At 46.5% G+C, this 24,628-nt stretch overlaps 1 protein-coding gene across 1 annotated transcript in view; it reads left to right on the forward strand.

Annotated features, from left to right (window-relative positions):
• THSD7A (thrombospondin type 1 domain containing 7A) overlaps nucleotides 1-24,628 on the forward strand; it is a 395,672-nt gene that overhangs the window by 340,640 nt on the left and 30,404 nt on the right. Inside the window, exons 19-23 of the mRNA XM_040352268.1 lie at nucleotides 1,557-1,698; nucleotides 6,695-6,810; nucleotides 9,766-9,883; nucleotides 13,314-13,459; nucleotides 21,029-21,203. Coding sequence (XP_040208202.1) covers nucleotides 1,557-1,698; nucleotides 6,695-6,810; nucleotides 9,766-9,883; nucleotides 13,314-13,459; nucleotides 21,029-21,203 — 697 coding nt within the window. The remainder of the gene's footprint in view (nucleotides 1-1,556; nucleotides 1,699-6,694; nucleotides 6,811-9,765; nucleotides 9,884-13,313; nucleotides 13,460-21,028; nucleotides 21,204-24,628) is intronic.

Raw genomic sequence — 24,628 nt, forward strand, 5'->3', positions numbered from 1 at the left:
TTTTCAAAATGTACGCTCTATTTTTGTTTATAGCGCAAAAAATAAAAACCGCAGAGGTGATCAAATACCACCAAAAGAAAACTCTATTTGTGGAAAAAAAAAGGACGTCAATTTTGTCTGGGTGCAGCGTCGCACGACCGCGCAATTTTCAGCTAAAGCGATGCAGTACCGAATCGCAAAAAGTGCTCTGGTCAGGAAGGGGATAAATTCTTCTGGGGGTGAAGTGGTTAATACACAAACAGAAATATGATGCAGCACTTAAAATCAAAGGGCCAGATTCACAGAATAAGTACCCCGGAGTATCTGCTGATACTCCGGCGTATTTTCAAATTTGCCGCGTCGTATCTTTATTTTGCATTCACAAACAAAGATACAACGGCATTTGGCTAAGATCCGACAGGCTTACGGCTTCGTACGCCTTCGGATCTTAGGATGCAATACTTCGGCCGCCACTGGGTGGAGATCGCGTCGTTTTCCGCGACGGGTATGCTAATTAGCTGTTTACGGCGATCCACGAAGGTACGCGCGTTCCTTACGTCGTCGCTAGTCGGCTTTTCGCGTCGCAAAGTTACGGCTGCTATTGAGGTGGTGTAACAATAGACAGCCCATGTTAAAGTATGGCCGTCGTTCCCGCGTCGAATTTCAAATTTTTTTTTTTTTTTGCGCAAGTCGCCCGGGAATACGAAAGTACGTAACGCACGTCGCCATTCAAAACATTACGTCGGGGCGACGTCATTTCGCGCAAAGCACGGCGGGAAATTTCAAAACGGAGCATGCGCAGTACGTTCGGCGCGGGAACGCGCCTAATTTAAATGGTCCCCGCCCCATTTGAATTAGGCGGGCTTGCGCCGGACGGCTTTACGTTACTCCGCCGCAAGTTTACACGCAAGTACTTTGTGAATCAAGCACTTACAAGGAAAACTTGCGGCGGAGTAAAGTAAAGGACATACGTTACGCCGCCGCAATTCTTTATGAATCTGGCCCAAATTGTCTCACAATAAAAACATTACAGTAAAAACGCAATAACATTATTATGATATGATTACTAAAAATGCATTATATTCACTTTATTTATAGAGATGCTTTTACTCTCGTATCTCCACCCAAAACCATTTTTATCTTTTTTATAGCAGCAATAATATTTCAGGAAGCGATGGTAGTGTAGCGCTCCTTTAAACGGCACAAAGAAGTAGAAAAAAAAGAACAGGGGAAAAAAAATTAACATTTTCCCTCATTTAAATATTATAATTAAGTTCCTAACTTGCCTAAATACCGTCATTATGTCTGGAAGAGGCTCATTATCATGCAAATGGCGCCGCGTTTCCCCCGTAATGACATGTTTAGCGTTTTAATTCTCGGCTTGAGTCTGAGGTTGTTGTTTGCTTAATTTGCTTGTCTGATGCGCGATTGTGTGTTTGCAGACTCGCTTGCTTTATTATGGGAAAGCCTTTCCGCCTCGCCCAGAAATTTTATTTTGTTTTTTAAAAATGTTGGTCTTGAAATCTTTTGCTTGGTGTTATTTATCGTTAATCCCATTTTTTGTTTTTGTTTTCCAGCCTTGTGACGGAACTGGCATTCGCGATCGATCGGCGGTCCCCATCAGACAGGCCGAGGAAGGCAAGGCTTGTCATATTGCCGCTGAGACCGAGCCGTGTACGCTGAATAAGAACTGCTTCCATTACGAGTACAATGTGACAGGTATGACACCTACAGACCCATCCATTTATTATCAAATGATTTCATTTAATTGTAATTAAAATAGTTACTGTATTTATCGCGGTATAACGCGTTCCCGCGTATACCGCGCACCCCTAAAGTTGCCCCGAATCCTGTGGAAAAAAAGTTTTTTTTGTACTTACAGTTTTGGTGTCTTGCGCGGCGTCCATCGGCGGCCTCGTCGGGTCCGGTGTCCGTCTGCGGCTTCGGGTGTCCTCTTCGTCGGGTCCGGCGTCCGTCTGCTGCTTCGGGTGTCCTCTTCGTCGGGTCCGGCGTCCTTCTGCAAGTTCAGGTGTCCTCTTCGTCGGGTCCGGCGTCCTTCTGCGGCTTCGGGTGTCCTCTTCGTCGGGTCTGGCGTCCTTCTGCGGCGTCCTCGCGTCCTCCCCGCTCGTTTCCCGCGCCGAGTTTGAATACTGCGCCGACATATACCGAGCGCAGTACACTCGTGTATCGTCGGGCAGGCTCGGCAACTCTCGCGCTGACGTCCTGTATGCTCAGGACCTCAGCCCGAGAGGCGCAGAGACTGCCCGAAGATACACGAGTGTACTGCGCTCGGTATATGCCGGCGCAGTATTCAAACTCGTGGCGGGAAAGCGGGTATCGGCGTATACCGCGCACCCACGATTTTGCCCTGATTTTCAGGGCAAAATAGTGCGCGGTATACGCCGATAAATACGTTATTTTTTTGGAGTCCACATCAAATAGAATATTCCCATTGCACATATTCTTGGGAATTATTGAAGCTGGTGCTGTAACTACCAGCTAATAATTTGTATCAAAATCATATATCGGCAGCCCCCCCCCCCCCCCCCATGGACCTTCAGAATAAAGTCCAAGCATGTCTTGGTTCTGTAACAGTACCAGAAATCATTAACATAAGCATAGAGGGGTTGGACCTTTACCCTTAACCACTTAAGCCCCGGATCATTTTGCTGGTCAAAGACGCGATTCGGCACTGCGACGCTTTAACTGGTCGTGCGACGTGGCTCCCAAACAAAATTGACAGTTTTTTTCCCCCACAAATAGAGCTTTCTTTTGGTGGTATTTGATCACCTCTGCGGTTTTTATTTTTTACGCTATAAACAAAAATAGAGCGACAATTTTGAAAAAAATGCAATATTTTTAAATTTTTGATACAATAAATATCCCCAAAATATATATAACATTTTTTTTTTATTCCTCAGTTTAGGCCCAAACGTATTCTTCTACATATTTTTGGTAAAAAAAAAAAATTGCAATAAGCGTTTATTGATTGGTTTGCGCAAAAGTTATAGGGCCAGATTCACAGAAGAGATACGACGGCGTATCTCCTGATACACCGTCGTATCTCCTGTCCTATCAATGCGGCTGATTCATAGAATCAGTTCCGCATAGATAGCCCTAAGATCTGACAGGTGTAATTGACTTACACCGTCGGATCTTAGGATGCAATACTTCGGCCACCGCTGGGTGGAGTTCGCGTCGTTTTCCAGCGTCAGGTATGCAAATGAGCTTTTACGGCGATCCACGACGGTTTTCGCATTCGTTACGTCGTCGCTAGTAATTTTTTCCCGTCGCAAAGTTACGGCTGCTTTAACATGGCTTAACTTTAGATGAGCCATGTTAAAGTATGGCCGTCGTTCCCGGGTCAAATTTAAAAATTTTTTTGCGTAAGACGTTCGGGAATTCGAAAGTACATTACGCACATCGCCGTTCAAAAAAATGACGTCACATCGCGCAAAGCACGGCGGGAATTTCAAAACGGAGCATGCGCAGTACGTCCGGCGCGGGATCGCGCCTAATTTAAATGGTACACGCCCCATTTGAATTGGGCAGGCCCATATCGTCTACAAAATATGGGATAGTTTTATGGCATTTTTATTATTATTTTTTTACTTGAAATGGCGGCGATCAGCGATTTTTATCATGACTGCGACATTATGGCGGATGCATCGGACACTTTTGACCCATTTTTGGGACCATTGTCATTTATACAGCGACCAGTGCTATAAAAATGCACTGATTACTGTGAAAATGACACTGGCAGTGAAGGAGTTAACCACTCGGTGGTGCTGTAGCGGTTAAGTGTGCCCTAAGGAGTGCTTCTAACTGTAGGGGGGATGGGCTGTGTGTGACAGTGATCACCACTTCCGATTACAGGAAGCTGTGTACACTGTCCTGTCACTAGGAAGACTGGGGAAATGCCTTATTTACATCAGCATTTCCCCTTCTTCCTCACCGTGACACGATCGCGGGTATGCCCGTGGACATCGAGTCCGCGGGACCCGCGGTCTGAGTCATGGAGCTGGCAGCGGGCCAGCGTGCACGCGTCCACAATGCCGCTTCTTAAAGGGGACATATGTACGTCCCTTTGCCTGCCCGTGCCATTCTGACAACGATATATATCTGTGAGAGCCAGTCGGCATGTGGCTAAAGTGGTTCTAAAGCCTTAAGATTTCTGCCTTAATGCATCCTTGCATTAGGGTAGGAAAAAAATGTAGGCATCAGCATCCCTCCCCCCCCCCAGGGGTGTATTTAGGTTTTGTGCTGCCCTAGGCCTGACTAAACTCCTGCTCCCCCTAATTTAAATATGACCTTCCTGTTCCTGTCAAGGCCACACCCCTTGAATTTTAAGACCCACCCTGAAATTTTCAAGTGGGGACACTAGTTCTGATGGCTTGGAGGCGGGGGGGGGCAATGGATTCCCTTAATTTGCATATATTTCCTCTCACTTCCTGTTTGGCTATGGGACAGGAAGTGAAGGGAAATCTCTACAATGCAACAGGGATGGTAAAAAATTTGAAGTGAAGCCAACCCCCCCCCCCCCCCACCACAGTTGCAGAATGCCAGCCGCCCACATACTGGAAGCAGTGCGGCCGATTTATGGGGACGCTAAACTAATTTGCCCAACAGTGTAGCGCAAGCCAGCGGGGACACTGTCCGTGCTGCCCCCCTGCAAAGTGCTGCCCTAGGCCTGGGCCTTGTTGGCCTAGGCCAGGATACAGCATTGTCCCCCCCTCCTTTTACTTACCTGAGCCCTCATTGGATCCGGCGCTGTGCATGTCTGCAGCTCTTCTTTCCACTTACTACCAGGCCCTGCAGGCTTTGCTGGGGCATCAGGAGCCATTGGCTCCCAGTGCTGTCAAAACAAATTTAAACGCACATGTCTTCTATAGTGTTGTTTATTCACTAAGCCCCAGGATCACCGGTTGCCTCCCACTAATATCCACCAGGCTCCTCCTAGTGAGGGAGTTGTAGACTCACACCGCCATAGGACAGCTGGACTCTTTCCCACCAACTTCCTCCTGGTTTTCATCAGTGAGATTGTTGGTTTTCAACTTGCGAACAGGCCCCTCCCAGCTAAGCCTAGCTGGGACCTCAGTGTCGTCCTCACAGATCCTTTCATAAAGTTGCCCCAGGGGGAGAGATCATCTCCTCCACGAACTCAGCACCTGTTGCTCAGCCTTCTGACTATTTATGAGCTCTTCCTCCACCTACTGGGCACACCTGCTCAGGGATTGGCTAGAGTTCCATAAACATTCAGGCTGCATGCCCTGACTTCCTCCCACTATGATTCTACACTCCTTTAGTATACAGGACAAAGTAACAGAGCAGCATCCTGTGAGACACTGAGCAGACCTAAACAATCGATCCCTGCTCCACTGATTACAGGGGAGCTAAACTAAATTTACCTAGCAACCTACTTTACACTAGGAGGTTGCTACATAGGGACTACTTATTAGATGACTACTTATGAAGGTAAGCAATAGACATGTGCAATTCGTTTAATTCCAAATAATTTTTTTAATTAATTTTGACAAATTAGTTAATTCCGAAATCTCCAAATTTCCTAATTTTGGGTTTTTCGGATTTCCGAAATTTCAACTTTCCGAATTCCGAATTTTCGAATTTCCGAAATTTCGAACTTTCAAATTTCCGAAATTTCACATTTTCAAATTTTAGAATTTCCGAAATTTTTGAGTTTCCGAAATCTTTGAATTTCCGTCATTTTCGAATTTCAGAATCTTAGAATTTTATAGATAGATTCAGGTAGAGTTAGGCCGACTTATCAGTAGATATGAGTAGATAAGTCGACCTAACTCGGAATCTACGCCGACTTATGTTTAAGCGTATGCTCAAACAGAGATACGCTTAAACATATCTAAGATACGACGGCTTGCGCCTTCCTGTCTTAGGTTGCAATATTTTGGCTGGCCGCTAGGTGGCGCTTCCATTGCGGCCGGCGTAAAATATGTAAATGAGTTTATACGCCGAGTCACGAACGTACGCCCGGCCGCCGCAGTCGATTTACGCCGTTTCCGTAAGGCCTTAGGAGGCCTAAAGTTATTCCTATTAGGTGGAATAACAATGTTAAAGTATGGCCGCCGTTCCCGCCGCGAGGTTCGAATTTTTAACGTCGTTTGCGTAAGTCGTCCGCGAATCGGGATTTACGTCGTTTACGTCCACGCCGAAATCAATAAGCCCGTGCAGCGTACGTAACCGCAATGCACACTGGGAAATGTAGTCGCCCGGCGCATGCGCAGTGAAAAAAAAAAGTAAAACAACCTGAGGTCAAGCCTCATTACCATGAAACACGCCCCCCCTCCAAGTCATTTCAATTCGGCGCCCTTACGCCCGCCCGCTTTAGGCTACGCCGCCGTATATTAGCAGGCAAGTATATTGAGAATCATTACTAGCCTAGCTAATTTACGGCGGCGTAGCCTAAACAGGCTAAGCTACGCCGCCGCATCTTTAAGCACTCGTACCTGAATCTACCTATTAGAGTTTTCTGAATTTCCGAAAAATGCAAAAAAAAACGTATGAAACTAAAACAAACACATTTTTCGGCAGTGCACATGTCTACTAAGCAATACTATATTTGATTTTTTTTTTTTTATTGGGTTTTTTGACATTTTATATTATTATAGATTAAAACTCTATACTGTTTAAGAAAACAAGTAGACTCCATACTACTAAACCTGTTGTGTGTTGCCTGCAGATTGGAGCACGTGTCAGCTCAGCGAAAAGGCCGTTTGTGGCAACGGCGTCAAAACTCGAATGTTGGACTGTGTGAGGAGCGACGGCAAATCAGTGGATCTGAAGTTCTGTGAGGAGGTAGGTGTTTCTTCATCAGATGTCTGACTTTTCACTAACTGGAGTCCTTATATAGTCATTGCAGATGGTTCCTTATAACTTCCAATTGCCTGTTAAGTTCATTTTAAAGGCCGTGTCAGCCCTGGTTCACATTGGAGCGTTTTTGCATCTCCAGGGGCGGACTGACAACTCATGGGGCCCCCGGGCAATAGGAGATTATGGGGCCCCCGGGCAATAGGAGATTATGGGGCCCCCGGGCAATAAGAGATTATGGGGCCCCCGGGCAATAAGAGATTATGGGGCCCCCGGGCAATAGGACATTATGGGGCCCCCAGGCAATAAATTATGGGGCCACACAGTATACAGACACAGACACACAATATACACACAGTATAAACACACACACACAGTATACACACACAGAATACACATACACACACTGAGAAGGTACTGGAGAGGCGGGGCAGCTATAATCTTTGGATTTTTAGACCAAAAGGATGTCGGTAAGGGACATTTCAGGGACAGATGTAAAAAAACACAGATTTTTACATACTGTCCCTGGTTTTACTGAGGCTGGCAACCCTGATGGGGCTCCCTAGTGGCATGGGGCCCTCGGGCAGTGCCCAAAAGGGGTGCAACGGATCAAAACACTCACGGTTCGGATCGTTCCTCGGATCAGAGTCACGGATCGGATCATTTTTCGAATTGGCCAAAAAAATAATAATTCTCCCCCACTGTAATATCCACATCCCCCCCCACTGTAATATCCACATCTCCCCCCCCCCCCACTGTAATATCCACATCCCCCCCCACTGTAATATCCACCCCCCCCCCCCACTGTAATATCCACCCCCCCCCCCCCCACTGTAATATCCACATCTCCTCACTAATATCCACATCTCCCCCACTGCAGTGGCGTCACTAGGGTTGGTGTCACCCGGTGCAAAAAAAAAATGGTGTCACCCCCCCCCCCCACCAACTATAGTCCCCCCTCAGTAAAGACCCCCCTCCCTCAGTAAAGACACCCGCATCGGTGCAGACACCCCCACCTCAGTGCAGACCCTCCCCAGCAGTACACCCCCTCTCAGTACAGACACCCCCTCTCAGTACAGACACCCCCCCTCTCAGTACAGACACCCCCCCTCTCAGTACAGACACCCCCCCCCTCTCAGTACAGACACCCCCCCCCTCTCAGTACAGACACCCCCCCCCTCTCAGTACAGACACCCCCCCCCTCTCAGTACAGACACCCCCTCCTCTCAGTACAGACACCCCCTCCTCTCAGTACAGACACCCCCTCCTCTCAGTACAGACACCCCCTCCTCTCAGTACAGACACCCCCCCTCCTCTCAGTACAGACACCCCCCCTCCTCTCAGTAGAGACACCCCCCCTCCTCTCAGTACAGACACCCCCCCTCCTCTCAGTACAGACACCCCCCCTCCTCTCAGTACAGACACCCCCCCCCTCTCAGTACAGACACCCCCTCCTCTCAGTACAGACACCCCCTCCTCTCAGTACAGACAACCCCTAGTACTACAGACACCCCTGTAGTACAGACAGTAACCCCCCCTAGTAGTACAGACACCCCCATCAGTATGACTCCCAGCGGTGTGTGTGTCCCACGAGTGTGGGCTCCTCCTCCTCTGTGGGTGTAAACAGAGAGGAGGGCCGCCGCCGGGTGTACCAAGATGGCCACGGCTCCGGAGCTAGGCCGAAGCCGCGGCCTTTCCTAATGTTGTGGCCGCGGCGGCAATCTGCGGATCACAGTGTGTGCCGATCCGAAGGGGGTGACCCATACGGATCACGGATCAACGGTGATCCGTTGCACCACTAGTGCCAAAGTCCCTGAAGGTCAGTCCGCCCCTGGGCATGTCAAATCCCATGCCAAATGGGTGGCAATTGCCAAAAATGGCACCGTCCGAATGCCCAAAAGTAGTTTCTGTACTACTTTTGGCGACTTCGGGGTGCGACTTCCATTGGCATCTGTCTGAAATCGCCACCGAAGTTAAGTTGGAACTGACCAGCGGGAATGAAATGCGAGTTCAGCTGCGCTCGCCGCTGTCAGTGTGAACTGGGCTCAAACTGGCAACTTTCTAGCAGAGATCTTTCACAGCTTCTGATCTCTCTGCTTATACAGAGTTGCTGTGGTAGTCAACTAGAAAGCTTATTAAAAATGGCAACCACTAAACGAATACAAGTTAAAGTAGAACTATAGGCAAAACTTTTTTTTTTTTTTTTTTACTTTGGATAGAGCAAGGAAGGGTTATAACCCCTGTCAGATTTTTTTTATTTTTTATTTTTGGGGCATTTGTGTCCCATTGCAGAGATTTCCCTTCACATCCTGTTCCATGGCCTAACAGGAAGTGAGAGGAAATCCCTGCAAATTAAAGCGGTTGTATACCCGCACATGCAAAAAAAAAACAAGGCAAAGGTATAACAAGGCATAAAGGCATAATGAGCTAGTATGCACTGCATACTAGCTCATTATGAAATACTCACCTTTAGAACAAGGTCCCCGTATCGCATCCCGGTCCACGCTGAGGGAGCTGACATTTTTCCCTCTGCGTTTCTTCCGGGTTTGCTGTGAGTTGCCGGAGCCGTGATGATGGAGTTTTCTTTCCTTCAGCCGTGCCTTCACAGCGCATTGGGCCGCTGGCGTTCCGTGTGCGCCCATGCAAATTTCTTGACCTCCTGTGTCCTGTCCCTGAGCTTACTATATCTATATAGAACTTACTATATCGGAAAAAAAAATAAGAAATTCCCTTCCTTTCACTGGAACTAAGGGGCCAAGCCCAACCCCCGAAAGAAAACCCCACACCATAATCCCCCCTCCACCCAATGATTTGGACCAGTGCACAAAGCAAGGTCCATGTATTCATTTCTCGTGCTCTTAGGTAACACATTCATTTTCAACTTGTGTATTTGATTGTTTGGCTTGTGTTGCTCTTTGGTAAAACTTATGCCCTTCATTACAGCTGGGACTGGAGAAGACATGGCAGATGAACACCTCCTGTGTGGTTGAATGTCCTGTAAATTGCCAGCTCTCTGATTGGTGCCCTTGGTCAGCGTGCTCACAAGGCTGTGGATTGGCAGGTTGGTATTTATCTTAAAATGAAACTTATTGGAGTAAATGAGTTTGGAAGTCTTGGGTACCGTTGCCATGAAAAACCTTTATATCACCACCTGTCTGCATTGGGCATATTCATCTATGCCAAACTTTCTCAACCAAGATTCCATGGAACTGTTTCTCCTGAGCCTGCTAAGATTTCTGACCTGTGCATATTTGATATAGGTTTCATGGAACCTTTGGGGGTTCTTCCTGGGGTTGATAGGGGTTCCTTGAGCAGTGGCCACCAACCTAAATGGTCACTTCAATGGTACACTGAACACCAGGCAGGGTGCACAGGGTGCTTTGCACCCAGGTGCCTGCAGAGGTGGGGGCGCCGAAATGCCAGAGTTCTCCCCTCCCTCCTTCTCTCCTTGTTTGTGTCCGTCCAGAAATAGTGTTATACACAGTGGCGGCTGGTGCTCAAATTTTTTTGGGGGGGGGCAAACGAAACAAAATAAATTGTAGCCTCACTGTGCCCATCAAATGCAGCCACTGTGCCATCAATTGTCACCACTGTGCCATGCCATCAAACACAGCCACTGTGCCATCAATTGTCACCACTGTGCCATGCCATCAAACGAGCCACTGTGCCATCAATTCGCACCACTGTGCCATGCCATTAAACGCAGCCACTGTGCCATGCCATCAAACGCAGGCACTGTGCCATCAATTGTCACCACTGTGCCATGCCATCACACGCAGCCACTGTGCCATGCCATCAAACACAGCCACTGTGCCATCAATTGTCACCACTGTGCCCTTTAATTGTCACCACTGTGCCCTTTAATTGTCACCACTGTGCCCTTTAATTGTCACCGCTGTGCCCTTTAATTGTCACCGCTGTGCCCTTCAATTGTCCCCACTGTGCCCTTCAATTGTCCCCACTGTGCCCTTCAATTGTCCCCACTGTGCCCATTGATGTCGCCGCTGTGCCCTGTAAAGTGAACCCTCCCCCCCCCCCGCCCGGCACTTACTTTTACTGGAGTCAGCCATCCACGTTCCTCGATGTCTTCTACCGCCCTCGATGACTGACAGGCGTCTCAGCCAATCAGGTTACCGGTAGCCAGAATAGGCCAACCTTATTGGCTGAGACGCCTGCCAGTCGTATACAATGAGTGCATCCTTAGTGCGTTCCTTGTATAAGCTTCCGGGACACGAGGGCTGTACTCGGAAAAGCCTATCAGAGCCGTTGGCTCTAATAGGCACTTCCGTACAGCCAACCAGCTGCCGTTATTCAGATGGCCGGACATGAGCGTCGACCATCTGAATAGAATAGCGGCAGCGGCGATAATAACTCAGATTCGTGCAATGCATGAATCTATGTTATTAGACTCAGTGGCGGTGAGAGCCAGAGGGGGCGGCGCTCCAGCGCCCTCTATGGACGAACCGCCACTGGTTATACAGCATAGGTGTGTCTCTGACTATCTCCTGTACTATGTCTGCGGTCTCTGACCATCTCTTGTACCATGTCTGCGGTCTCTGACCATCTCCTGCATTATGTCTGCAGTCTCTGACCATCTCCTGTACCATGTCTGCGGTCTCTGACTGTCTCCTGTATCATGTCTGCAGTCTCTGACCATCTCCTGTATCATGTCTGTAGTATGTCTGGGGGCTCTTTCTAACAGACTCTCTAACAGAAGCCCAATCTGTGTCTATCAGAGAGGCCCCCCTCCAGGTCCCAAGAACGTTCTCTGCTTCTCTTCCTGCTTCTCTGCCCATGTGGGGGCGCCAGAAATATTTCTGCACCCAGGCGCCTGTGACACTAGGATCCGCCCTGCTGAACACCAATGCAAAGCAGGTTTTTTTTTTTGCTCCACACCTGAGACCACTAACCAGTCACATGACTCCGGGGAAGCGAAAATGGCTAATTGGGCCCAATTTGGACATTTTCACTTAGGGGTGTACTCACTTTTGTTGCCAGCGGTTTAGACATTAATGGCTGTGTGTTGAGTTATTTTGAGGGGACAGCAAATTTACACTGTTATACAAGCTGGACACTCACTACACAACATTGTAGCAAAGTGTCATTTCTTCAGTGTTGTCACAAAGATAAGAATAAAATACAGTAAAACCTTGTTTTAAGAGTAACTTGGTTTGAGAGCGTTTTGCAAGACAAACTAAATTTTTTCATAAATTTTGACTTGATTTACAAGCAATGTCATGATATAAGAGTAGCAGAGTAGCGTCGTGTCACAACTGAGTATAAAAGAGAAGAGAGGTGCCTCTAAGTGTAGCAATATGGTTACATTTAATGAAGGTACAACATTTAGCAACTCACACGGTTGATGATTAAAACAGGCACATCCAAGTATACAGGGATCCGGGGTAAAGATGTCCACATAGACCATCCCCCGCACTGCCATTGACGTTGTCCTTTCAACTTCAAGCCTCGCTTTCAGATCGCTATACTGCAGGGTAGTCTTCTCGGTCACCATTGCAGACAGCTTTGCCTGCATACTTAGATGTGCCTGCTTTAATCATCAACCATGTGAGTTGCTAAATGTTGTACCTTCAATAAATGTAACCATATTGCTACACTAAGGCCCCATACACACGAGAGGATCGATCCGCTGGAATTGATCCGCGGACCAGCTCCAGCGGATAGATCCCCTGGTGTGTACGATCCAGCGGATCTGTTTCCGCAGATTTTTGTCCCCGGGGATGGATTTCCAGCGGATAAAAATTTCTTGACATGCTAAGAAATCTATCCGCTGGAATCCATTCCAACGGATTGATCCGCTGGTCTGTACAGACTCACCGGATCAATCCATCCGAATCCATCCCCCGCATGCGTCGTAATGATTCGACGCATGCGTGGAATTCCTTATATGACAGCGTCGCGCACGTCGCCGCGTCATCATCGCGACGACGGCGCGACACGTCACCGCGGACGGAATTCCGCAGGGATTTTGATCTCATGGTTAGTACAACCATGAGATCAAAATCCGCCAGAGGATTTATCCGCGGATAAATCCTCTCGTGTGTACGCGGCATTAGAGGCTCCTCTCTTCTCTTTTATACTCTGGGGCTCCTGCTGGATTTTGCTTCTAATCCCCTTGTGGAGGCTTCCATTTGTGGATGGACATTTTATGGTTACACAACCTATCACATTGCTATAATCTTTTTATATGGACTATAAACTGAAGAATTTATGAATAAATGGATATGGAACAAATCATCTGAGTTTCAATTATTTCTTATGGGGAAATTCACTTTGATATACAAGTGCTTTGGATTACAAACATGTTTCTGGAACGAATTATGCTCGCAATCCAAGGTTTTACTGTAGATACGAAAATGTGAGGGGTGTACTTGCTTTTGTGAGATACTGTGTGTGTGTGTGCGTGTATTTATATATAAAATTACATTACACTCTCTTCTAGAATGATAATAATGGAAATATTTGCATTGCAGGGAAGATGATGCGGAAGAGATCTGTGATCCAGCCTTCTCAGGGGGATGGGCGCCCTTGTCCTTCTCAGATGCAGCAGTCCAAGCCTTGCCCGGTGAAGCCGTGTTACCGGTGGCAGTATGGACGCTGGTCCCAGTGTGCCGTGGAGGTATGGTACTTCTGAAATATTTCTTTACAGTCATCCATAAACCCAGTGGAGTGCAACTTTGCTCAAAGCCAATCATTAAGTAGAATACACTTGTTAATCCCAACCTCCAACATTTGGACAGCCGTCTTGGATAATCTCCATTATTACCCTAATGTATTTATTTCCTATGATTGTCAGCTCCATCTAGTGGCCATAATGTGGTGTTTTGCTGAAATACCTCAATCAGGAAAACACAGCATTATGGCCACTGGGTGGAGCTGGTGAACATGGGAAATAAACATATTAGGCAAATTACTGGGATTATTTATGAGAGTTGTGTGAATGCTTGAGGCATTTTTTTTTTTTTTTTATAATTAGACCCCTAGTCACCAGTCATCAGTCATCTCTATGCTTTCCAGCAGCGCCGACCGATTCGCTCTCTGGGCCCCCGATGGCACGGGAGAGCCCGGAGAAGCACCGGATGGCGGCGGGAGGGGGGGACGTCCCCTCCCGCTGCCTATAAGAACGATCAACCGCCGCTTTGATCGTTCTTATGGTGCACAGAATCGGCGGCTGAAGACGGCGATATCTGAATGACGCCTGTAGCTGCACCCATCATTCAGATATCACCGCACAAAGCCGAGGACGTCCCTGGGACGTCCTCGGTCGTCAAGAGGTTAAAACTTTTGATTTTTATTATTATTTATTATTAATTTGTTCTGTTCCATTTGTTTAGATGCGGCATTCGTTATTTTGGAACTTTGGATACATTTGTATTCGTCACATTCACTAGGTAATGAATTATCCGAAATAACGAATGCCGCATCTAAACAAATGATACGGAACAAATTAATAACAAATAATAATATTAAAACGTTTTTTATTATTATTGTTATTTATTATTATTATTAATTCGTTATGTTTCATTGGTTTAGATGCGATATTCGTTATTTTGGATAATTCGTAACTTGGGATAAATTCGTATTCGTTTTATTCACTAACAGCAACATTTAAAAAGAAATTCCAATACATAATATAATAGTTATGTTATTAGTTAGCTAGTTATTATTTAGGATTTTAGAATTTTAGAATTTTACGAATATTTGGAAAAATGTGTTAAATGAGTTTTCGTTAATTTGGATATTTTTCACATGAATGAATTTGTCCACTTGTCTACACACAGCAGGTCTTGTTCTGATGTGCGTCTCCCGGGATTTTCTCTTATCTAGAAGCCAAAGGGTGGGGAACTAGTGTCACACTGTACATTATAGAGCAGGGAGCTGAGTGTAATTTGAGACCCGACTCACTGTGTAGACTCAGGTCTCAAATTACACTCGGCTCCCTGCTCTATGATGTGCAGTGTAATTTGAGACCTGAGCCACTGTGTAGACTCAGGTCTCAAATTACACTCGGCTCCCTGCTCTATGATGTGCAGTGTAATTTGAGACCTGAGCCACTGTGTAGACTCAGGTCTCAAATTACACTCAGCTCCCTGCTCTATGATGTGCAGTGTAATTTGAGACCTGAGCCACTGTGTAGACTCAGGTCTCAAATTACACTCGGCTCCCTGCTCTATGATGTGCAGTGTAATTTGAGACCTGAGCCACTGTGTAGACTCAGGCCTCAAATTACACTCGGCTCCCTGCTCTATGATGTGCAGTGTAATTTGAGACCTGAGCCACTGTGCTGACTCAGGTCTCAAATTACACTCGGCTCCCTGCTCTATGATGTGCAGTTTAATTTGAGACCCGAGCCACTGTGTAGACTTAGGCCTCAAATTACACTCGGCTCCCTGCTCTATGATGTGCAGTGTGACACCAGATCCCCACCCTCTGCCTTCTAGATAAGAGTAGAAGATCCTGTGAGACGCACATCAGAACAAGACCAGTTTCATAGGGTAATAATGCACAGCTGATGCTGCCAATCCCCTGCTGTGTTGCGCGGGGGGCGGGAGAGGGGGATAAGAGAGTGGGGTTGTTCCCCGGGATTATTTGCTGTCGGCATCGACTGCCAGAGGTGACAAACGCAAATAGCAGAGGAAGGGGAGAGCAGACATAAATGACACTAGGGGCCAGATTTACAGAAGAGATACGACGGCGTATCTCCTGATACGCCGTCGTATCTCTTGTCGTATCTATGCGGCTGATTCATAGAATCAGTTCCGCATAGATAGCCCTAAGATCCGACAGGTGTAATTGACTTACACTGTCGGATCTTAGGATGCAATACTTTGGCCGCCGCTGGGGGGGAGTTTGCGTCGTTTTCCTGCGTCGGGTATGCTAATGAGCATTTACGGCGATCCACGACGGTTTTCGCGTTCGTTACGTCGTCGCTAGTAATTTTTTCCCGTCGCAAAGTTAGTCATGTTTTTACATGCCTTAACTTTACACAAGCCATGTTAAAGTATGGCCGTCGTTCCCGCTTCGAATTTCAATTTTTTTTTTTTTGCGTAAGACGTCCGGGAATACGAAACGCCGTAACTCACGTCGCCGTTCAAAAAAATGACGTCACATCGCGCAAAGCACGGCGGGAATTTCAAAACTGAGCATGTGCAGTACGTCCGGCGCGGGAGCGCGCCTCATTTAAATGGTACACACATAAACGAAAAAACTCTGGATAGCCGCACTCCAAGATAACTTAAAATAAAGTTGGTCTTTTTATTTTCAAATGCACATGCAGACACCGCAAACAACAGGTACAGAAATGGCCGACGCGTTTCACGCTGCAATTCAGCGCTTAGTCATGGCTGGGTCATGAATTGGGCGGGCTTGCGCCGGACGTGTTTACGATACACCGCCGCAAGTTTACAGGTAAGTGCTTTGTGGATCAGGCACTTACACTGAAAACTTGCGGCAGTGTAACGTAAACGGGTTAAGTTGCGCCGCAGCAATTGTACCAGAATCTGGCCCTAGGTGCTTTGGATTAAGGCAAATACACACTACAGAAGAACAGGCTTTGTTCATTTTTCATTTCAGAGGTTTACAACCACTTCATGGTGGAACAATGGAAACGCTGAAAGATTTTCTGTTCAGAAGCAAAAAAGCTGAAAATGTTTTAGCTCTACGACTCGACTCACATAGTGATGTTCAACCATGATAGACTTGTTTTTAGACAAACATTTGACTTGAATTCAAACTGAAGAGGCTCTCTTGTGTCTCTGGGTTGGCCAATAATAAGAAAATATACCCAACTTTTATCTGATGCCGCGCTCCACAGTCCTTATTCAGATCATCCCCGAGATATATTCTCATTTATTTCATATATTCTGCAGCCCACACAGTCTGATTGCAATCACAGCCCTCCATTCACCTGCCGAGCACGATAAAGAATCACGTGTAAGATAACCCGACACTTCAATAAAATGCAAACCCCTCTAAGTGGCGGTAAGATGTGTCAGACGCAGCAATCGCGTGATTACCGCGTTCCCTCCAGATTCTGGAATAACAGACACGAGTCGCTGCTTAGCCGATTTGCAGGTAGAAGCATTTTTCCCGTCTGCCGACGTACATTTCATTGTAATACAATCTTGAAATGGCATGTGAAATCCCACGGGCTCCTCGCCAGACCAAATACAACCGTACCGCGTTATTTCATCATATTATACTCACTAAATGACAGACTAGTTCTAAAAAAATAAAATCAACCAAGGCGCTGTAGACTGCAAAATGTCTGTTAACATTTCTTAGGGGGAAGGCTAAAGTCTTAAAGAGGCCCGGGCCCGGATTCAGAAACGAGTTACGACAGCGTATCTCCGGATACGCCGTCGTATCTCTGAGTGTGCGGGGTCGTATCTATGCGCCTGATTCATAGAATCAGTTACGCATAGATTTCCCTAAGATCTGACCGGCGTAAGTCTCTTACATCGTCGTATCTTAGGCTGCATATTTACGCTGGCCGCTAGGTGGCGCTTCCGTATATTTACACGAGGAATATGCAAATGATGTAGATACACCGATTCACAAACGTACGTCCGCCCGGCGCATTTTTTTACGTCGTTTACGTTAGACTTTTTCCGGCGTAAAGTTACCCCTGCTATATGAGGGGTATCCTATGTTAAGTATAGACGTCGTTCCCGCGTCAAATTTTAAATTTTTTACGTTGTTTGCATAAGTCGTTCGCGAATAGGGCTGTACGTAAGTTACGTTCACGTCTAAAGCATTGACGATTTGCGGCGGTATTTCGAGCATGCGCACTGTGATTCTCTCACGAACGGCACATGCGCCGTTCGTAAAATACTTCAAATACGTGGGGTCACATGTAATTTATATAAAACGCGCCCACATCATCCACATTTGAATTAGGCAGGCTTACGCCGGACCACTTATGTTACGCCGCAGTAACTTAGGGCGCAAGTTCTTTCTGAATACGGAACTTGCGCCCTAATTTACGGCGGCGTAACGTATCTGAGATACGTTACGCCCCGCCGATAGATACTCCAATGTATCTGAATCCGGGCCCCTGTCACTAACGTCAACACAGGGCCGATCCTAGGGTCACAGACGCCTGGGTGCAGAAATATTTCTGGCGCCCCCCACATGGGAATGGTCATCTTACTAACTCCTCCCCTTTACAAATGTTTCTATGGCTACGAACACAAACACAGAGATGCTCCCCTAAGAAGTCTTCATTAGTGTCCCCCATCAGAGCCCCCCACAGCAGGTGCCTGTCTCATCAGAGCCCCCCCCCACAGCAGGTGTCCCCATGGATCAGTACTTGTCCAATAGATCCACGTAGCTCGGGCACGCTGGGAGCAGAAGCACATTACAGGGGGCGGGGGCATATGTGCCATCTTTGGTTACCTGGAGGGTGGCACTCGGAGAGCATTTCTGGGAGTGCACGGGATGATTGGCAGCAGCTCCGGCCAACCCAGAAGCCTCTCATCACACACCCTATGGGAAAAGAGCCGACACACGCAGAGGGGGTGGGACAGACAGGAGACTGCTCCATGCACATAGGACAGAATTAATTAGTGGAGTCTAGTGCCGGAATGTGTTCCGGTACTAAGCTCTGCTGTGGTACCCAGCCCGGATTCCGGGGACAGCGGGAGGTATGCGCTATTGTCAGTTGCCATCGGAGAGATCAAGCGGGGTGGGGAACCGCAGCACCCGCTACATGCTCTCCGCCTCTGGACACAAGGAGGCGGGGAGCACTTTGGAGCTTCGGCGCCCCCACCTCTGTGGCTCCTGGGCGCGTAGCACCCCGTGCACCCTGTCTAGGAATGGCCCTGCGTCAACATTGCTTAGAGTAGTGAATTGATGGCACCGGAGCCTTAAAGTGGATGTAAACCCACTCTCATCCTTTCTAAACTACTGCCATAGTGCTGATCTATAAGGATATAGATGCCTCCTGCATGTATACTTACCTGTCAAATGTCTCCCCTCTGTCTGTTATGAGACCCGAAAAACTGCAGATTCTGTGGGTGGGTCTGTTGTCTGGAGCTTGGTGGGTGGAGTCGTGATGTCAGTAGACTCCCCGCCCACCTGTACACTAAATTCTGCTATGATCACTAAGATCCAGTAAAAATCCAGAAAAGTAACCACATGACTTCAGAAAAGGAGTGGGGGTGGGAATTAAAAAATAATGCCTGTCTCAAGCTAGTGCATGAGATATGTAAATAACCTGTCATTCACAGCAAGGGGGGAAGAATGGACAAAAGTTTTCTCCTGGTTGTCCGTTTATCTCACTGAAAAAAGAAAAGAGGATTGCTCAGAGCTGAATTAACTCTTTGTGGCAAGACTGGGCACAGATGATAGGAAATCTTATACTGTACATTGTGACAGCAAAAAAAAAAAAAAAAAGAGGAAAGTAAACCCTGATGGGTTTTACTTCCTCTTTGATTCCCTGCAAAAGGTAAAGCATAATGGGGTACTATGCATCGCATAGTACCCCATTATGTGTCACTTACCTGAAACCGAAGCCTGCAATGTCACCGCTGTCCCCTCTTCCACGAATCGTCCATCTTCCTTCCGGGTATCGCGGCTCCGGCGCTGTGATTGACTGGAGCCACAATGTAGTCACGATGACGAGCCACCAGTCACGGCACGATCTCCTTTAGAAATGGCACGCTCGTCGTTTCTAAAGGTCTCTAAAGTGTGCCTGCGCCATTGTCTACATCGGCGCCTGTCTCATTTGTAAATATCTCCTAAACCGTGGAGGTTTGGGAGACATTTTGAGCACCTACAGGTAAGCCTTAAAGGGGTTGTAAAGTAAAAAAAAAAATCCTAAATAGCTTCCTTTACCTTAGTGCAGTCCTCCTTCACTTACCTCATCCTTCCATTTGCTTTTAAATATCCTTATTTCTTCTGAGAAATCCTCACTTCCTGTTCTTCTGTCTGTAACTCCACACAGTAATGCAAGGCTTTCTCCCTGGTGTGGAGTGTCGTGCTCGCCCCTCCCTTGGACTACAGGAGAGTCAGGATGCTCTCTATGTTGCAGATAAAGAAAGGAGCTGTGTGTTAGTGGGCGTCCTGACTTTCCTGTAGTCCAAGGGAGGGGGCGAGCACGACACTCCACACCAGGGAGAAAGCCTCGCATTACTGTGTGGAGTTACAGACAGAAGAACAGGAAGTGAGGATTTCTCAGAAGAAATAAGGACATTTAAAAGCAAAATTAAAGGATGAGGTAAATGAAGGAGGTCTGCACTAAGGTAAAGGAAGCTATTTAGGGAAAAAAAATTGTACCTTTACAACCTCTTTAACTTCAGTGACAACACTTTAAAATCCGTTGGAATTAAGCCCACTGCAGAATTAGTTTTTCTGGTCCTACTATTCCCCCTGTGGCCGCTGGTCACATATGGTCCTTTTGGCGCAGATAGCCATCTAGAAAGCGTGGCGACATTTGGATCTATGTTAGGAGATAAAGAAAGCTTGTACTTCAAAACTGGACAGTTTTATTTATATTGATATAATTTTTGCACCTAAAAAAATCCCCAAATATCTTCCCAATTCATCTATTCCAGGGGTCTCCAAACTTTTCAAACAAAGGGCCATTTTATTGTTCTTCAACCTTTAGGAGGGCCGGATTGTGGCCAGCGGGGGCAGAAAAAGCCCCGGGCTCAGCATTGGTGAGAATAAATATGGCCTCATATTTTGCGATCAGTAGGATAAGGAGTAGTGCCCCTATTAGTAGGAGTAATTGTATCTCATCATTGGTATCAGTGGAAGAAAAAGTGCCCCCTTGTTGGAGTCAGTGGGAAGAATAGTGCCTCATATCAGTGGGAGGAATAAAGCCCTGAGGGCCGGATAAAGGCTAGCAAAGGGCCGCAGTTTGGAGACCCCTGATCTATTCAATTCAGGGATGTGGTGCTAAAATAAAGTTGGGGTGTCCACGATCAAAAAAACGTTTCCCCATCAGTTGTTTCAGTTGGAAAAAAGTACCCCATTGTTGGTGTCAGTGGGAGGAATAGTGCCCACAAGCCACATTCGGCCTGGGGGCCACAGTTTGGAGTCCCCCTACTATAAAGTGTTACCTGGCGACAGCTGTGAGTCTGCTGAGGCTGTTGGCATCATATACAAGATGGCGAGGAACAGTGCATGTAGATATAAAACTGTGCAATACTATAATATGACACCTATTCTTGGTCTTCAACAGGATGCCCAGTGTGGAGAAGGCACCCGATTCAGGAACATGTCCTGTGTGGTTTATGACGGAACTCCAGAAGACTCAGGGAAAATGGTGGATGAGGAGTTTTGTGGAGACATTGACCTCATTGTCAATGGCGATAAGAACATTGTACTGGAAGAGTCCTGTATCGTACCATGCCCAGGTAGGTATAGAGCTCCTCTAGGAGGACTGTGTGTGTGTTTCTTATAGAGATAAAGAATAAAGCTGAAGGTCAGACACAATTATTCTTTTGTTTAGTTTGAATACAGTGGAGGAGGCTTATGGCGTGTACACACGATCGGTTTGTCTGTGTGTACGCGGCAAGTTTTGTTGTGGGAAAATTTGAGAACCAGCTCTCAAATTTTTGTTGTCGGAGACTCCGACAGCAAATGTCCGATGGTGCCTACACACGGTCGGATTTTCCGACAACAAGCTCCCATCGAACATTTGTACAGGGCTTTTTTTTTCTCAGAAAATAGGTGCAGGAACTCGACCACGACTTCCCAAACCCCCACACACCCTCCAAGCCGCACCAAATAGCTGGTGTGGTCAAATTTTACTAACAGTGGGAGGATCTTAATGCACTCCTGGTATTTAATGCCCCTTTAGGTACACAGGCCCATATTCTCTCTAAATGTCCGCGGGCGGCGCGTAAGGCATTTACACTCCGCCGCCCCAAACTACAGGAGCAAGTGCTGTATTCCCCAAACACTTGCTCCGTAGTTTGGGGCGGCAGAGTGTAAATGGCCCGGCGTAGCCACGCGTATCTTCAAGGGGGCTGCTTCTATTCAAATTAAGTGCGCCCCCGATTCTAAGTAACTGCGCATGCGCCGGGCTTACAAAAGCCCAGTGCGCATGCTCCAGTTCTCGGCGGAAAACGTCAATGACGCCGACGTGTGCGTCATTGACGTAAAGTCGTATTGAAGAACGACTTGGGGAAACGACGTAGCCGACGGAAAAACACGACGTGGACCCGACGCTATCCGTAACATTGCCTACGTGGGACATGCGGAAACGTACTCCTCATATAGCAGGAGTAAGTTTCCGCTTACGCAAACGACGTTAGCGACGGGTACGCGATGCGAACTCGTTCGGGAATCGGAATCACGTAAATGCCATCTAGCGGCGGGCGGCGTAATTACATTTAAGATCCGACAGTGTAAGTGACTTACACATGGCGGATCTTAAGTGTATCTATGCGAAAATGATTCTAAGAATCAGTCGCATAGATACACGGGCCAAAAAAGAGAGATACGATGGAGTATCCTGAGATACTCCAACGTAACTTCTCTCAGAATATGGCCCCAAGTGCAGAGTTGTTTTTTTTTTTTTTTACACATAGTGTAGAGTTCAGGGGTGCTCTGCATGCAGATTACGGAGTTCAGCCTTCTTCCACATCTCACTTTCACCCCTCTCTCAGCTCTGACCTCTACATGCAACCCCCCTCCAATGCCCCATATTTTCCCCTCATTAAAAGCGCCACCATCTTCCACGTGTCACACTTTTGTTGCTGTATTAAGCTGAAGCACCCAGCCAGCTCTAGTACCTCTCGCACACTGTAGGTGGCTCTGGCTCTCTCACTTGCAGGGAGATCATCCAGTAGGGGTCTAGGCATTCCAACCATGTATGGCCAGCCTAAGGCTGCCCCTGTTATAAAAGTTAATCACCCAACCTAGGTAACCATAGCAAGATTTTGAGACTGTCACCTAATGACTACATGCACTTAAATTCGGCATCTGTATCTTGCCGAGAAAACCTACCAAATAGTTACCAGGGGACTAAAGGGTTTACCTTATACTGCGGCAGGTTGGCTCCCCTGCGCGAGCCGTCGTAGCTGTACGTCGGCTCTTTAAGGCCTCGTACACACGATAATAAAAAAGAAAAAGTGCAGCGCTAAGTATTCAGTGAAATGAATCAAAAAATATGGTAAATAATCAAACTTCAGTGAAAAATCAAAGAAATTTAAAAAAGAAAAAAGAGGGGGACACACCCCCAAGTAATGTGGCAGGTAAATAACCTGAAAGGCAGCTAGAAAGTGAAATCTAGCTGGATAATGTGTAATATAAACACACCGTGATAAGTGAGGGGACACAAAAATAAATAATAATGAGAACCTCAAATGAAGTCCATATAATTTATACGTGTAACTCCAAAATGTAAATGTGATAGTCCAAGGTCAAAATGGCCTATACAATCCAAAAAAATATATATATGCAATGTATTTCCTTTTTTGGAGTTGGTCAGAAGTTCTTTGTGGAAAAGACCAAATGACTGTAGAGGAATGGAAGATGTTGTGATCTTCTCAGGTATGGAACTCAGATGTTCTTAATAAGCAGTTGGAACCTCATCAGCAATCCATAATAGTATCCAAATAAACAGGTATAAAGATGGGTACTCTTACCGGAAAGTGTGGACATACACGTCAGCGACGGTATGTCAAACACGCATGTACGAGCTCCTAGGCAGCCGTGATGTCAATGGGGAAGCTGTTTGATGTGCCAGCCTTTAATCCGCCTTTAATCCGCCAGGACGGGTCCAATCCAATGAGAGGAGACAGCTCGTGCAGGTGTGATTCTCAGATGAAAGAGTGTAATATGCAGGCCAAACGTAGAAACCATGTAAGGGAAAACGTACTCACATAGTGCGGTTAATCCCAAAACAAGCCTTTATTAGGCATAGAAAATAAAAGCCATAATAAACAAAAAACTGGATAAAAATATATAAAATAGATAAAAAAGTACAAGCCCAGTGAAAGACGAGTACAAGTGATCACAAGTAAAATATGGCGTAATGAGCAAGTAGCATATGAGCTATGTAGGGTACATAGCTTTTATATATTTTTATCCAGTTTTTTGTTTATTATGGCTTTTATTTTCTATGCCTAATAAAGGCTTGTTTTGGGATTAACCGCACTATGTGAGTACGTTTTCCCTTACATGGTTTCTACGTTTGGCCTGCATATTACACTCTTTCATCTGAGAATCACACCTGCACGAGCTGTCTCCTCTCATTGGATTGGACCCGTCCTGGCGGATTAAAGGCGGATTAAAGGCTGGCACATCAAACAGCTTCCCCATTGACATCACGGCTGCCTAGGAGCTCGTACATGCGTGTTTGACATACCGTCGCTGACGTGTATGTCCACACTTTCCGGTAAGAGTACCCATCTTTATACCTGTTTATTTGGATACTATTATGGATTGCTGATGAGGTTCCAACTGCTTATTAAGAACATCTGAGTTCCATACCTGAGAAGATCACAACATCTTCCATTCCTCTACAGTCATTTGGTCTTTTCCACAAAGAACTTCTGACCAACTCCAAAAAAGGAAATACATTGCATATATATATTTTTTTGGATTGTATAGGCCATTTTGACCTTGGACTATCACATTTACATTTTGGAGTTACACGTATAAATTATATGGACTTCATTTGAGGTTCTCATTATTATTTATTTTTGTGTCCCCTCACTTATCACGGTGTGTTTATATTACACATTATCCAGCTAGATTTCACTTTCTAGCTGCCTTTCAGGTTATTTACCTGCCACATTACTTGGGGGTGTGTCCCCCTCTTTTTTCTTTT

Source organism: Rana temporaria, chromosome 5 (assembly GCF_905171775.1).
Source record: "Rana temporaria chromosome 5, aRanTem1.1, whole genome shotgun sequence".
Lineage (NCBI taxonomy): Eukaryota > Metazoa > Chordata > Amphibia > Anura > Ranidae > Rana > Rana temporaria.